General features: G+C 49.7%; 1 protein-coding gene across 1 annotated transcript; it reads right to left on the reverse strand.

The window, feature by feature from the left end:
• Positions 1 to 1203: 1203 nt before the first annotated feature.
• Positions 1204 to 3229, reverse strand: DEFB125 (defensin beta 125). The gene is made up of 2 exons (XM_084201632.1): positions 3130 to 3229; positions 1204 to 1416 (listed from the first exon to the last, which is right to left on the reverse strand). The coding sequence occupies exons 1-2, from the start codon at positions 3188 to 3190 to the stop codon at positions 1292 to 1294; spliced, it is 186 nt and encodes a 61-aa protein (XP_084057758.1). The 5' UTR covers positions 3191 to 3229; the 3' UTR covers positions 1204 to 1291.
• Between the last annotated feature and the right edge of the window lie 11918 nt (positions 3230 to 15147).

Raw genomic sequence — 15147 nt, forward strand, 5'->3', positions numbered from 1 at the left:
CAGTCCACAGCCAACAACTCTGACTCCCTGGTGAGGAGCTGCTGGAAGTGAACTTGGCCTTGGCTCATTCCTACTCATAATTCTACTCAATAAATCAGCCTATGCAGGACAAGAGGCAGTGACACCCCTCGGGTGATATTGGGATAGAGTTTGGAATGACTTGGGCTATGGAAGTAAGATTTCACCTGGGAATGGCTCCATGCAGGAGCAGGGCAGATGCAGAGCCCACCACACTCCCTGTGAGACCAGGTGAATTGTTTGAATTGCTTCCCCCATGGGGATTTCTCAGCCTTACCCACCTTTACCTCCTCACAAAGGTGGATCACAGAATCATGGAATGGTTTGGGTCGGAAGGAAGCTTTAAGGGTCACCTAGTCCAGCACTGCTGGAATGAGCAGGGGCATCTTCCAGGAGATCAGGTTGGATAATCTGAGTCACCCACCCAGGTTCACCTTGTTGCTATAGGAGAGGAAGAGTGGAAGAGGTTTTACAGCGACTTCTGTGAGCCAAGAGGGAAGTTTGATAAGAGGATCCATGTTTACCCCTGAAAGAATTTTCTACCAAGGTCATTGACATAGAAACCAAGAAAGAAAGAAGGATAAATAAGAGAAACCTGCAACTGCCTTTTCCAGTGAGCACTTTGTTTTTCATGACGAATGAGTAAAGTGTAAAGTGTAATGAGTAGACTTACAAGTTTTGTAAGAATGTATAAAAAGCATGCTTGTATAATAAAATCAGTTTGCAGCCTTCTGGAAATGGAGTGTGCTGCTTTGTATTGTTTCCATTTCAACTACAACAAGGAAGAGGAACTTCTGGAGGGAAAATCATACCTCTGTCTTGGATCCATCCCCTTGAAGAGGATGAATCCTGCCCTGGTCTCTTTTGAACAGAGCTAGAAATTGAGGTTGTTAAAGGCAGTGACTGAGATAGAGGTGGAGGAATGGGTCCATAGAGAGGTTTCATAAATTGGACCAGCCCAGCAGATCCCTCTCTTGCTGCCACTCTGGAAGGACACCCCTTGCTCCTACACCACATCTGCCACCTTTGTGCAGACGATTTGGATGCCCCAGTGCACCCCCAGCACCACCAGCCCCCGAGTGCCAGGCAGGGTGGTCCCTCTGAGGGGGAAGCACGGACCCAGCAGGACGCAGAAAACCCAGAGGTTTATTGGTGGCGGACCAACCGAGCTGCACGGGGAGGTGTCTGAGGGCAGGTTCTGTGCACAGTTCAGGCTGCAGGATGACTGGGCTGGCTCTCCTGGGGCTGTCACAGCACCCTGGTGTGGCTGCTGTCACCGGCAGCAGCGGAGGCGGCCGTTGCTGCAGCTCCCTTCCCAGCGCTCCATGTGGAAGCAGAGCCTCCGGCAGTGGCCACGGTTGCTTCTGCACTGCTGGGTGTCTGAAAGGCCTCTGGCTGCTGGGGAAAGAGGACAGGAGACCTGGTTAGGAGAGCTGGAATCTACTCAGAGCCCTAAAACCTACTAGGAACGCTGCTGGTGTTGGTGGCTGAGCAATGGATGCTCTCAGTCGGCAGCGGGGAAATTCAGCTGGTTCCACAGTGAAGGTCAGATGGAAGTCTCCTAAAGACTGGCCTGGGTGAGGCAGCCAGGTTTGGGTTGGCTGTGTTAGGTTGGATGAGTTAGGTGAGGCTGGACAGCATCAAAAGACAGAGAAGTGCCTTTTGGAACAGCTGTTTTACCTGTTGTTTAGTTTGGAGATCTTTTGGCTTCTTGGTGTTTTGGTGTCTTTGTTTGCTTGGGTTTTTCAAATCTTTTGCTGATTAAAAGGACATGTGCTGCTTCTCTTTACACACAGCAGAAACACCAAGGTTTGGGGTTCTGGAGGGTCCACCACCAGTGGAGTGGGCAAACCCTTCTCTCTCCCTTTGTTGTCCCCAGGATTTCAGTTAAATAAATGACAAGATAAACAGGCTAAGCAAGTAAATCTCCTCTTCTTGGTTATCAGGCTTGCCTTCTGCAAATGTGATATCACCAAAGTCCTGCTAACATCATAGTGACCTTACACCTGAATGAAACCCAAATCTCTGACGTGTATACAAGCAGACAGCAAAAATGCCAAGCCAAGGAATAAATTTCTATCAAACCAGAATCCCAAAAGAAAACAAACAAAAAAAGGTGAACTATCTGCCTTTCCCTCTTCTTGTCCCCCCGAAAGATAGTTTTGATTTTATAGACTCAAAAATACACTGAATGATTTGTGTTGGTATGGGCATTAAAGACCATCTACTTCCAACCTCCTGCCATGGGCAGGGACACCTTCCACTATCCCAGGCTAATCCAAGCCCCATCCAACCTTGCTATGAACATATCCAGGGATGGAGAGTCCACAGCCTTTTTGGACAACCTGTACCAGGGCTCCCCACCCTCATAGCCAAGAATTCCTTCCCAATATCTAATTTACACCTACCCTTCTTCAGCTTAAGACCATTATCCCTTGTCCTGTCCTTCCATCCCTTGTCCCCAGTCCCTCTCCAGCTCTTCTGGAGCCCTTTTAGGCCCTGGAAGGGGCTCTGAGCTCTCCTGGATCCTTCTCTTCTCCAGGGGAACACCCCCAGCTCTCCCAGCCTGGCTACAGAGCAGGGGGGCTCCAGCCCTTGGAGCAGCTCCGTGGCCTCCTCTGGTCTTGTTCCATCAGCTTCTGATGCTGGGGATCCCAAATCTGGAGGCAGCTTTGCAGGTGGGATCTTACCAGAGATGATCAGAGGGTGAAAATCACCTCCCTCAACCTTCTGGCCACATTTGCATCTTCCTACATTTGCCACATCTGTATCCCACTCATGGAGAATTTAATGGGATTCTCCTTGTTTGGTGGAGGATGAGGCTTTTATCCTGGTCAGGAGCAAAGCTCAGGCTCCTGGCTTAGGCTCAGCATTTCTGGGTTAGTTTTGAGGGCTCAGAGAGGAGGGGATGCACAGCCTATGAACTCAGAACAGCTGCATGCAGGAACTTCATGGAGACCACCCCAGGAGAAACTTTTTCCTTGGAAGCACGAGTTAGGTCAGCCTTGACTTGGGGGCCCTGTCTTGTCCCCTTCTACCTCAGAAGGGCAGGAACCTGCCTTTTGCCTCTCCAGAGTCCTGCAGGAAGCCCTGTGAGAATTCTGTCCTTACCCGGAGCGCCCTGGAGGAGGAGAATGACCAGGACTGCAAAGAGCAGCTGGAGAACCCTCATGGCTCGGTGTGGGTGGAGGTTCCACCCCGAGGAGGAGGAGTGAAGGGCCCTAAAGAGAGGAATAAGAGGGAAATTCTGGATTTATAGAGGCCAGGGAGGGTTGTGTAATTTTCCTGGAGGGGAGGGAACTTTGTCAATCTCAGGTGCGTTTCAACATGACGGCAAACAGTTGCACAGAGTGTGCCTGCTCTCAGTCACATTGTGTTACAGACAGAAAGTATAAAGGGAAAATAAAGGAAAAAAAAAAAAAAAAAGAAGGAAAATGACCAAAAACCGGGAGGAAAATCAGGGTTTTGTTGACAATTACAGTGAGCACTGGGGAGTCTGCTACTGCTTGCTGCTGGAGACAGGATGTTGGGACTGACCCAGTCTGGCTCTGTGTGTGTAGGCTCAAGCATGTGATGTTAAAATCCAGTCCAAGTGTTTGAGTGTTTGCAGTATCAAAATGTTGGGTTTTGGTTTTGTTGGTTTTGTTGGGTTTTTTTTTTTCAGCTCTCACTCTCTGTGTTTAGCACTGACACAGTCAAGCATGAAAAAATCCAGAGTCCCCTCCTCAGCACTCCCCAACAGACAGAGCTGGCTTGAAAATAATGGGATCCTTAAAAAAATCATGGATCTGCTTCAATTTCCCAACTTCCAGGCTGCAGAGAGGATGCTTGCCAAGGTTTTGTTTACAACTGCCAAGAAAAAATGGCAATTTAATATTTTATTAATTTATGTACTCATTCAATGGAAAACCTGGGATATCTCCCTGCAATACTCAGTGGCATCAGGAAAGTAGGTGGATTACAGCTCTCCCAGGAATCCTGGCAGGCTCTCAGGTTTGTACCAGTTCTCCAGGTCAGTTCCAGGAAATCAGTAGAGGTGAGACCTGCATTTCAACTTGGGAAAACAACACAAAGCAAACAATGAGCAGGAATGTCCCCCAGACAACAACAAATGGAGGAAGAGGAAATACAAACTTTATAAAGGTTTTTCTTACAGTGGGGATGCAGCAGAGGCCATCACCAAGTCTTCCCTTTTCCTTTCAGAAGTCGCCTCAGTGGATTTTTCTTTGCAGTCTGGATGCCAGGGGGTGCTGCAAAATGCAAACCCCATGTCCTTCAGGCTGCTTGAACAGAACAAGGATCACCTTCATCAAACAGTGCAGATAAAGGGGCCTTCACCAGCTGGACTTTGGAGTAGGGAGCACCGAGCTCCTAACCATGGTGAGCTTCAAACTGGCCACGCACAGCCTGGGGAGGGAGATGGACCTGGAAACCCACCTGGGAGAGAGCTGGATGCAAGGATGTGTGTGAGCCTCTGGAAGTGTTGGTGCCCTGCCTGGGTGGAAGACAATAGCCCACCCTGTACCTCTGAGGCAATGTCAGAGACGGTGCTGCGGGATTTCCTGGAATTATGGAATCATGGAATGGTTTGGGTTGGAAGGGACCTAAAAGCTCATCCAGTTCCACCCCCCTGCCATAGGTAGGGACACCCTCACTATCCCAGGGTGCTCCAAGTCCCATCCAGCCTGGCCTTGGACACTTCCAGGGATCCAGGGGCAGCCACAGCTTCTCTGGGCACCCTGTGCCAGGGCCTATCCACCCTCCCACAAAAGAACTTCCAAAGCAAAGAATTTGGGCAGAGCTTATCCAGCAGAAAGGAGACAGCAGTCCTTGAGCTACAGTCCAAGCAGGAAGGAATGTGTGGATGCTCCTGTGAGTGTCCTGCTTTGAGAGTGTGACCTGAAGTGTCTGAACATGTGTGTGCAGATGGCTTGGTGCTCTCCAGAGAGGATGTGGAGCACGGAGCCACGGTACCACGTGGCCACGGTGTTCCCAGTGACAGATGGCAAAACTCCAGGTGCTTGTCTCCAGCTCAGCTGCTCTCCCATGCTGGGAGCAGCACCACTGCAGAGGGTGATTTGTGCCTGGAGCTGTCTGGGTGCTGCAGGCTCCATGGGGACCAGGCTGCATCCACCACGCCACTACAAACCCCTGCTCTGCAGCTGTGGTACATGGGTTGAGTTGCAGAAGGTGCCTCGGGAAAGCAATCCAGGGCTATACAGTACCAACAAAAACCAGATTTCCTCCAGAAATCAGGGGCAGGAAATCTCTGTCCCATGGGCAACTGCTTGTACAACAGCTGGTCTGGCTCCCCTTGGCATGGTCCTGCTGCTGTGTTGGCCTCAGCCTCTGGTGAGCCCACTGGGGCTGGCCCAGCAGCCTCCCACCCTCCCCTGCTTCCCAACCTGCCAGCAGATGTCTTTTTTCAGAGCTCACCATGCACAAAGGCTGATCTGTGCTCAGACACGTGGCACAGGAATCGGCTCCTGGGTGCTTGAGAGGTTTTGGGGCTGGGAGGAGCCGAATCAATCTGTATCTGTTCTCTGGCCCCAAATGGGAGGGATGTTTCCACTGACTTCATTGCCTTCAGGCCAGGACCTCAACAGGCTGATTTTTAAATGCATCCTGGGATAAGGTTTTTGCCAGCAGGAGCAATTCCTGGGGTGAATGAACCCTTCTGCCAGCTTGTGATGCCACCTCCTACTCCCAATCCCCTGACAGCATTTTGCCAAACAAGCAAGCACTGATAGAGCCCTGCCATTCAACCTGTGAAGAAATGATCATGGGCTCAGCTCTGGGCTCAGCCCTAGTCCAGAAACCCCCCATGGCTCTTGTTCCAGACCACTCTTCATGAACTTCTCAGAACTATCTTCAACAGGTCCATGTCTGCCCTATGTAGAGGCCCCCAGAGCTGGAGACAGCAAGAAATGATGGGTTTTGCCCCACAGAAAATGGTCAGAGCACCCCTTGTGCAATTAACTTCTCCTTTCCAGTGCAGGGCCACATCCAGGTGTGAATTATGGATCATTCCTGGCACGTGCCCACCTCCAAACTGCACCAAGGAGCAGCGTGGGAAACAGTTCATTTTCTGGCAGCACATTTGAGCAGCCACTAACTTCTGAGCCTCACTTGATTTGATTTACTCATGTAGGTACAGCCTCAGAATCCTGGCCTGTTTTGTCTCCCCAGCACACCCTGGAGCTGAGCTGGGCTGGGCTGAGGTGATTCCTTTCACCCCACAGGGCTTGGAAGAGCTCCACCTGAGCGGGTGGAATGTTGGAATGCGATCCCTTTTTTCTGATGTAGGGGTGAAGGAAGATCCAGGCACGCATGGGGTTGCACTGGTTTGTGTGGGATTGCCAGGGATGTAAGGGACAGCCTGGATCCAAGGGGCTGCCCATGGCTGTGGCACCTCAGCTGCCCCAAGCAGGAGCCCATCCAGCACCATCCTGCTCCTGACTGCACATCACAGTGACGTTTTTAGGGCAGAAGAGGAGGATTTGGCTTTCTTTGCCAAACAAACACTGGCCTGTTGCCTGGGAACAGCAAACAAATCCAGCTGAGGGAATCCATGCCATGCTTGGATGGACTGAAATCCCCAGTTATCCAGGAGGCTTGTGCTGGCTGACAGACCTGGCATGAGGGCAGAGCTCTATCCTGGCTGTCTGCGTGGCTGCAGAGATCCCAAACATGCACCCCAAGATGTCTGGATGATTTTTGCATCTCCTTTAGGTATAGGTCTACTGAAAGACCTTAGTTCTGTACAAAGAACCCCTTTCTGAGCTCTGTCAGGTACAGACAGCTGGAGTTCAAGGCTCAATCAAGAATTTCCTACCAAAATCCTCTTCTTCATTTGGCTTTCACCTGTCCGTGGCAGAGGGTGGGAACTGGGCGATCTGTGAGGTCCCTTCCAACCTGAAATAGCCTGGGATTCTGTGATGATTTATGATTCTTCCTCCTCCCCAGGGTTACAGGGCACTCCAACTAGGGTTTAATTAATCTGAGTGGCTTTCCCTGTCATGCACTTACACCAAAGCAGCTCAGGCTGCTGTTTCAAGCAACTCCCTGTCACCCTGATTTTTTAAGATTTTCTAAGCCTTCTGATGTTTACATTCTTGTAATGAACTTTCTCACACACTTTCTGTAAATAACTCATTGTTTTGCATTCTTTTTTGGAGGAGGAGAAATTTGATGGATTGTTGGTTTGTCCAGTGTCATTGGGGAGGTGGCATTTTCACCCTCCAATCCACTGTCACTTTTGGAAATCTATAAATGTTGGAGTCAGAAAATAAATTTCCCCTTTTTACCCTAAAAACAGCGGTGTGTCCATGTTGTGTTGATTTGTGTCATCTACTGACAACTCCCCATGAGCTGAGCTGGCTGCTTTCCCCAGGTGAGTTCAGAAACCACATCAAGAAGCAGTTTCATAAGGTCTGGAAGTGCCATTCTCCACCATCCACCCTGTCCTTGGTGTTTTCTCTCTCCTCCCTCTCTGGAAGGGAATTCAGTTCATCTTATTCATTGGGCAGAAATAACAATGGAATTTTGTTTATTTTTTTGGTGGTTGTTGGGTTGTGGTTTGGTGGGTTTTTTTAAGGTTATTTCCATCCAGATCAGCAAACAAGGGAACACACAGCAGTGGGAGAGTGAGACCATGCCTGTGAGCATGCCCATTAGTGCCAGAGGGACAATATTCCCTATAAAGTGAGCTTTTCCACCTTTTCTGAAGGTGGAAAAGCCTGAAGGTGACTGGCCTGAAGCATATCAGTGTCAGGATGCCCAGTGACTACAAGGGAGATGTGCAAGGTGAGCTGCAAGAGCCCACTCCTCACTTTCCTGGGAAACCAGGCTGTAACCACGATGGCTGAGCATTCCCAGATGAGGGACAGGAACAATGAGCCCTGTGGATGCATGTGACAAAGGAGCTGTTTGATTTGGAGAGCTGCCTTGGTTCAAAGCCCTCCCCTGTGGTCCTCGTACATCCCGTGTGTCAGAGGCACGGGCTGGACACGGGCAGGAATTTGGCTCTGGGTTCAGCCCTGTCCCTCTGCTCAGAACCAGCTCCCAAGCCAACAGCCAGCCCTGGGTTATCTGGCTCTCCTGAGGGTTCATCCAGCTGCAGGGCATCTCCAGGGGAGCCCTGGCATCACTGGGGTCTCAGTGATGACTCGAGGAGAGAAACTGGGCTGCTCATCCGTGAATGGAGACTCTTGGATGAATGAGTTGCAATCCCTCTGGCAGTGGGGCCTGACCCTGCTGAGGTCAGTGGGAATTTTCCTGTTTGATTCATCAGAGCAAGAATTTAATCTCCCAGGGAGGACTTTTCCCTGGCTCTGACCAGTGCCTCAGCTGGTTGGCATAGCTCTCTGATTACATCATTGTTTCCTTGCTTTCACAGAAATGATTGACCCAGAGAGAAATATTTCACCTGGAAAGGGAGACCACGAGCTGACAAAGGCAGGGAAGTGTCAAAATTTTGTGTTGAAAAGACACAGAAGGGCTGAGAGGGGATTTGGACAGAAAATTAATTTAGGCTGAGGGAGCTCATAGGAAGAAAGCTGTGAGGGACAAAGAGGCTGATTTCCTTGGGGCTGGGTGACTAGAAGGGAAAGGAGTTGCACCAGAAATGCAGTCCATGGGTGGGGAGGGCACCCTCTCAGGGCAATGGGACACAGCTTTCAGATCCCCTCCCCACCATGTTTAAGACAAGTAGACCTGGGATTTAGGGAAAAAAATTGTGAGGGTGGTGAGGCCCTGGCACAGGGTGCCCAGAGAAGCTGTGGCTGCCCCTGGATCCCTGGAAGTGTCCAAGGCCAGGCTGGACAGGCCTTGGAGCACCCTGGGGTAGTGAGGGTGTCCCTGACCATGGCAATGAGATGATCTTTAATGTCCCTTCCAACGCAACCCATGCTGGGATTCCATGACTGCCTTGAGAACCTGGCACAGCCTGGACAGGAGAGATGGGGGTGGATTGTGCATGAGAGAAGCACAGACCACACTCACCTTTATGTCAAACCAGGTGCCTTTTGCACCAAAAGTGATGCCAAAACGACTTTCCTCATTGCAGCTGTTTTCTCTGGGAAGGGAAATAAAGGCACAGAGTCCCCCTGGTGTTCTGGGGAGGTGAGGAATGCTGTAGTCACTCCTGCTCAGTGCCATCCCACCACTGACTCACAGGGGGGCACTTGCTGCTTTGTTAAACCTCAGGTTTATTGGTTTCAGGTAAGCAGAAAGGCAATTTTTCACCTGGGCAAGTCAGATAACAATCAGAGTACCAAAAGGGCCACAGACATGAGTGGCCCCAGTTTCTTCTTGTCACAGTGTTTCCTAAAAACTTACAGCAAAACTGAAGTGTTCAGCAGTCCACGAGTGAATCCACAGCCACAGAAACCACAAAATCTCCTTCCCCACAGCTGCTCGTGCCGTGCCAGCAGAGCCTGCAGCTCTCCATGGGCTGCAGTGGCTCCTCTGGAAACCTTCAGCTCTCTGTGGTGGCAGGTGACAGATTTTTGCAGCAGAGAATGACGGGTTCAAAGCAGTAGTGAGCCAGGTATTCCCCAGAAACACAGCTTCCCATCCGGCACAAGCCCCCTCCGTGGGTACAGCTGTCTGGTCCATGTGCATCTCCTGGACAAGGGAGCAGCAAATTCGTGGATAAAATTGGTGGGGTTCCTCCTGGCACCACGTTCCCAGCCAGCCAAGGCAGCCCTGGGAGCACACAGAGAGCCTGGGCACCTCGAGCACACCCTGAACCCATCCCAGGGACAGGTTCAGATATCCATGTTAGAAATCCCAAGCTGCTGAGCCAACCTCCCTCAAGGAATGTTTTATCATGGAGTTGTTTTTTCAGGATGTTGGCAAAGGCTGTGCATGGGAGGTCAGAGGGGCTGTCCTCTCCCTGCCAAGGAGGCCACTGCAGCCTCAGAAAAGGCAGGAACATTTTCCCAGAGCACAGGGCTTCTCCTAACTCAGTGATGTGCCTCATTTTCACAGCTTCCTCCCTGCTCAATTTTTTGTATTCTCCCAAGGGATTAAATAATGAATTTTCCCAGAGTATCTCACCCCTCTCTCACCCAGCAACCCCCTTTCCTCAGTACCTATCACAGAGTGAAGAAAGATTATCCCTGTTCCCAGATATCCTGTTCATCACCCAGGCCTTCCTGGTCTTACCGTGCTGGGTCAGGGAGATGAATATGAAAACAAGCACGAGGATCCCCATTCCTTTGGCTCTGCTGGAAAATCCCAGGGCTGGGAGTGACATTTCACAGAAGCCTCTGTGTGCTGCTGGCATGCTGGATGGCATCCTGGAAGAGGGGAGGAGGAGGCAGGAGTTGGTTATATTCCAGTCCCCAGAGTAACATTTGCTGCTGAGAAACCCTTTCGTGTCGTTCTGACCCAGCACTGCTGCTCCAAACAATGATGATGACTTTTTTTCACGTTCACTGGTTACTGGCTTTCCTGATTCCTCTCCTTGGCAGCTGGCATTCTGGGCTGGTAGAATTCCAGCAGGTAAAAAAGAAGCTCAGGGGTATCCTCTGGCCTTCACCTGCAGCCAGCAAAATCCCTTGGAAGTGACAGGGAGGAGGGAAGCAACTGCAAGGGAAGAGTTCTGCAAGGAGGAGAGGGATGAAGGCTGGGAGTGATTAATTTTTAATCTGAGCTCGTGTGAATATTTTCTCCAGCTGAAACCTGGGTGTTATTTTTTCCCCCAGCTTTGGCTTCCAAGGAATTTGGGAGGCTTCATTCCTGAGTGTGATGAGCACACAGTGCTGGGGGAAGAGCTGTTAGCTCAGCAGTGCACATCAGGGTGGTAAATCTGTGGTGAGTGTGCAGCTCTGGCTGTAAAATGGGATGTTCCAGCTGCCCTGCCTGGCACTGCTGTTTGCTGTCCCTTCAGCTGTGGCAATAAAACTGCTCTGCAAACACATCTTAAACTGGCAGGCTAAAGAGTAAAATTAAAAGCCCCTTTCTCCCTAAAAAAAAAAAAAAAAAAAAAAAACCAAAAAAACCCCAAACAGAACAACGTAATAAAATCATAGAGTCATTTAGGTTGGAAAAGGCCTCCAAGGTCATCGAGTCCAACCATTCCCCAGCTCTCCCAAGCCACCACTAAATCATGTCCCCAAATGCCACAGCTCTCTGCCTTTTAAATCCCTCAGAGATGGGGACTCCATCACTGCCCTGGGCACCCTGTTTTAATGCCTCACCACCCTTTCCATGAAGAAATTCCTCCTGATGTCCAACCTGACCCTCCCCTGTCACAGCTTGAGGACGTTTCCTCTCATCCTGTCCCTGTTCCCTGGGAGCAGAGCCTGACCCCCCTGGCTGTCCCCTCCTGTCAGGGAGTTGTGCAGAGCCACAAGGTCCCCCCTGAGCCTACTTTTCTCCAGGCTGAGCCCCTTTCCCAGCTCCCTCAGCTGCTCCCTGAAGTGTCCAAGGAATGGCTGGATGTGGCACCCAGTGCTCTGGGCTGGGTGACAAGGTGGGGATCAGTCACAGGTTGGACTCGATGACCTTGGAGATCTTTTCCAACCTTAATGATTCTGTGATTAAGTGTCCTCAGTCCTTGAAAGCACCCAAGTGTAAAATCAAACATGGTAAATAAGATTAGGCTGGTAAGAAGGATTAGGGGAGGGGGTTTCCAAGAACACAACAGCAAATTTTTTGTGTAATTCTGCATGTGGGTGTAATAGAGAGACATTTTGCCTCTTTCCATAAATAAATGACTGCTACACCTGTTTATTTATCATTTATTGCCTTCTTTATATAAAGACACATGTCACCTCTAGTTAATTACACACTTTGCATGTTGAGAACAGCAGGCACGTCTACAACACTTGGAAAACAACTTGTTTGTTTTCTTGGCTGTTCATTCCCATGCTTGTCTGCAGTCCCATGAGGTCCTTGTCACACTTCTGTGCAGCACTTCCATCCCCTGCGAGGGCAGAGTCCCTCTTGCTCTTGCAGACATCTGATTTCTGGGGGCACACAATGGCCCCCCTCATCCTGGCAGATGTGGAAGTTGGATGTTGTGTCTGCAATTCAGAGGGTTGGAGTCAAACCAGGAAAGCTGACACTGCCATCCAAACCATCTCATAACACAAAAGTTGTTGGGAAGTTGTGTTTACTGCGTCTCCAAAAGCAATGACGCAAAGATGAACTTTGGGGCTTATCACAGCACTTCTGTAAAAGAAGGAATTTGTGACCCACCAGCTTGGAAAAGAATTATCTGAGGGAGGGATATTGTAAAGCTATGAAAAAGATGGATGCAGAATGACTACATTTCAAGTAGGTGGCACTGAATAAAATTGTGAGGGATGAGGTTTTGAAATAAATGGAATTCCTAACCTGGGGGGAGAAAAATCCAGTAAGGACTTTTAAACACAAGGATGCCTAAATCTAAAAATCCTGAGCAGCAATTTCACAAAAGCCAGAATGATATATGAGGAAATGTAATGATGTGGATGTGGTCCCTTTACACACACAGAGTAACTGTGAGGAAATATCCACTTCTGGCCACGGACAGATCCAGGATGCTGGATCAGAGGAACTTTAGGATTAGCACAGTTGTTTCTAAAGTATATATTCATGAATGATTTATGCTGAGGATTATCCATTGAGGAGCACCAAAACAAAGCAATTCTGGGAAGATTCAGATAAAATAACAGGGTCAGTTGGCACCTATTAAGCACAGCAGGGAGGGTGCAGCTAGCAGTCCCCCAAAAGATAATTATAGGATGATTTACCAAGGAAGAAGGATTCTCTGTGGGCCAAAAGTTTTATTTCATTTCCCCAGCTGGACGTAGAGCTTTGGGTTATTTTGGCCAGCCCCAAAGGCTCCACACTGCTGTCAGTGGAGGAACACACAGGTCCATCTCTGTACATGGAAAGAGATGGCTTAGACCCCGTGCCTGGAAGTGTCCAAGGCCAGGCTGGATGGGGTTTGGAGCAGCCTGGGACAGTGGAAGGTGTCCCTGCCCATGGCAGGGGGTGGAACGGGATGAGCTTTAAGTTCCCTTCCCACCCAACCCATTCTGTGATTCTGTGATTTGGAGGCAAAGTTTTTTGGCTGAGTTCAGCCATTTCCCCCCCAGATTTTGCCCTCCTGGGCAGGGCAGGTTCCCACCCGTACCAACACAGCAGGTCCTCTGGCGCCGATAGCAAGTGCCAAAGGCAGCAAAGGGCTCCGGGCAGGATTTCAGGTGGAAGCAGTAGCCGTGGTATTCCAAACAACGTGAGGTGTCCCTGGGCAAGCCGAGACCTACAGGGGGAATAGGATTCCCAGTTGTGCTGCAGGATCAGGCCATTCTCATGGTTTTCTTCCTGCTGAAACCCCACAGATCCTGGTTAGGTCTGTGAAGCCTCAAACCCAGAAGTTTTGAGGAACTCATGGGAGCTCGGTTATTCCAGTTATTTGTACTTCAACTCCCATGGAAATAAAATTTTAAAAGGCAAACATTTCCAGTCTATCACTACAGAACAAGACCATTTTTTTCTGATTTAAAAAATAATTGCTGAGAAGCTTTTTGTAGAACTGGAGTGAAACATAGAGGTTGATGGCAATTTTCTGAACATATCCTGGCAATATAATGGGAAGGGACAGCCCAGTCTTGGATGCTTCTGAGTTCTGGGACTGCACTGCTGCAGAGACATGCAAGGGACAGCATGATCACCACATGCCCTGAAGATAAAATTTAAAAAACCCCCAAAAGCAGGATCTGGGTCAATTAACAGGAACAAGCAGTTTACCCAGTCCCTTCTTTCTCTGGAAGCCTTTCTCCAAGGTGAGGAGTTTCATTAAGCATGAAGAACAGGTAGGAAAAAACACAGCCAGAAGATGAGTCAGTGCAGCAGAAGGGCTGAGGAAGGGGAACCAGAATATTCAGACAGCTGAAGTCAGTGGTGCAGTTCAACCTGAACAGTACCAGGGAACACCTCTGCTCTCTTCTACCTACACAGAGGGACAATTTTTAACCCAGGGGTTAGAAGAGGGGGCGATTTCCATGCTGCCACCATCCAACACTGCCACAAAAGACATTTCAAAGAGTCATAAGACCCAACATGTGGCAGAAGCTTGTGTGGGGAGGTTCTGGTGTGACACCTGCTCACCATAGGTTAACTTTTCACTTCTGCTTTTAAAAAAAGGGAACTGCTCTAAGAAAAGGAGCTGAGTACAACATTCTGCACCCCCACATGAGCGAGCTGTGCCTCCTGCACAGGCAAACCCCAGCGAGGGGTTTGCCCCTTACCTGAAACAGCCTGGAGGAGGAAAAGAGGGAGAACCATGAGGCAGGAGAAGAGCTTCATGGAGGAAGGTCTCAGCTGCAGCCTGGAGACAGGGCCACAATGCCAGAACCTTTGAGCAGGGGAGCAGGGAGCACTCTGGCATTTATAGGGCAGTGGGAACAGCTGGGTCTGTCTGGGGAGCCTTGGCAGGGGTGGCAGGGGAAGGCAGCAGGTACAGCCTGACCTCTGCACCTGGCTAAACCTGAACAATGGCTCAGGGGCACAAAAAACAAGGGGAAAAATAGCAGTGCCTTCCTGCCTGTCTGACTCCTGGGAAGGCTGCTGGGAGGGCCCCTTGTCAATATGGATCCACCCAGAGAGCATCATTACCTTGAAATGTCAGTGTGGTTGGTAATGGATTAGCTGGTGGAAATTAGCCAGGTAATTGGTGGGACAGCCAGAATATCATAGAATCATCATGGAATCACAGAATATCTTGGGTTGGAAAGGTCATTAGAGGTTATCCAGTCCAACCCCCTGCCATGGGCAGGGACAGTTTCACTGTCCCAGGTTACTCCAAGCCCTGTCTAATCTGGCCTTAGACAATTCCAAGGATCCAGGGGCAGCCCCAGCTTCTCTGGTCAACAGAGAATATCTGATCCTGCTGCTTGTCCTGTGATGCAACAGCTGTTCCCAAGATTAAGAAATAAATTACAATGATCATTCCATATACAAGCATATAAAATAGTTGGGTTTTTTCTGTGAAAGGTGCTGTGAAGAAAAAAAAAAATCTGGTCCAGTGGAAGGTCTTCCTGTCCATGTCAGGGGGTTGGAATGAGAAGATTTTTCAGATTCCTTTATCCCAAACCCTTCTGCCACTCCATGTTTCTATGATACATGAAG

Source organism: Fringilla coelebs (genome assembly GCF_963513975.1).
Source record: "Fringilla coelebs genome assembly, chromosome: 3".
In the NCBI taxonomy this organism is placed as follows: domain Eukaryota; kingdom Metazoa; phylum Chordata; class Aves; order Passeriformes; family Fringillidae; genus Fringilla; species Fringilla coelebs.

Bases quoted from the DNA above. Each gene is read 5' to 3' on its own strand.
- DEFB125 (XM_084201632.1), bottom strand. From the start codon at position 3,190: ATGAGGGTTCTCCAGCTGCTCTTTGCAGTCCTGGTCATTCTCCTCCTC. The intron at 1,417-3,129 runs GTAAGGACAGAA...CTCTTTCCCCAG, and splicing joins CCTCCTCCAGGGCGCTCCGG to CAGCCAGAGGCCTTTCAGAC.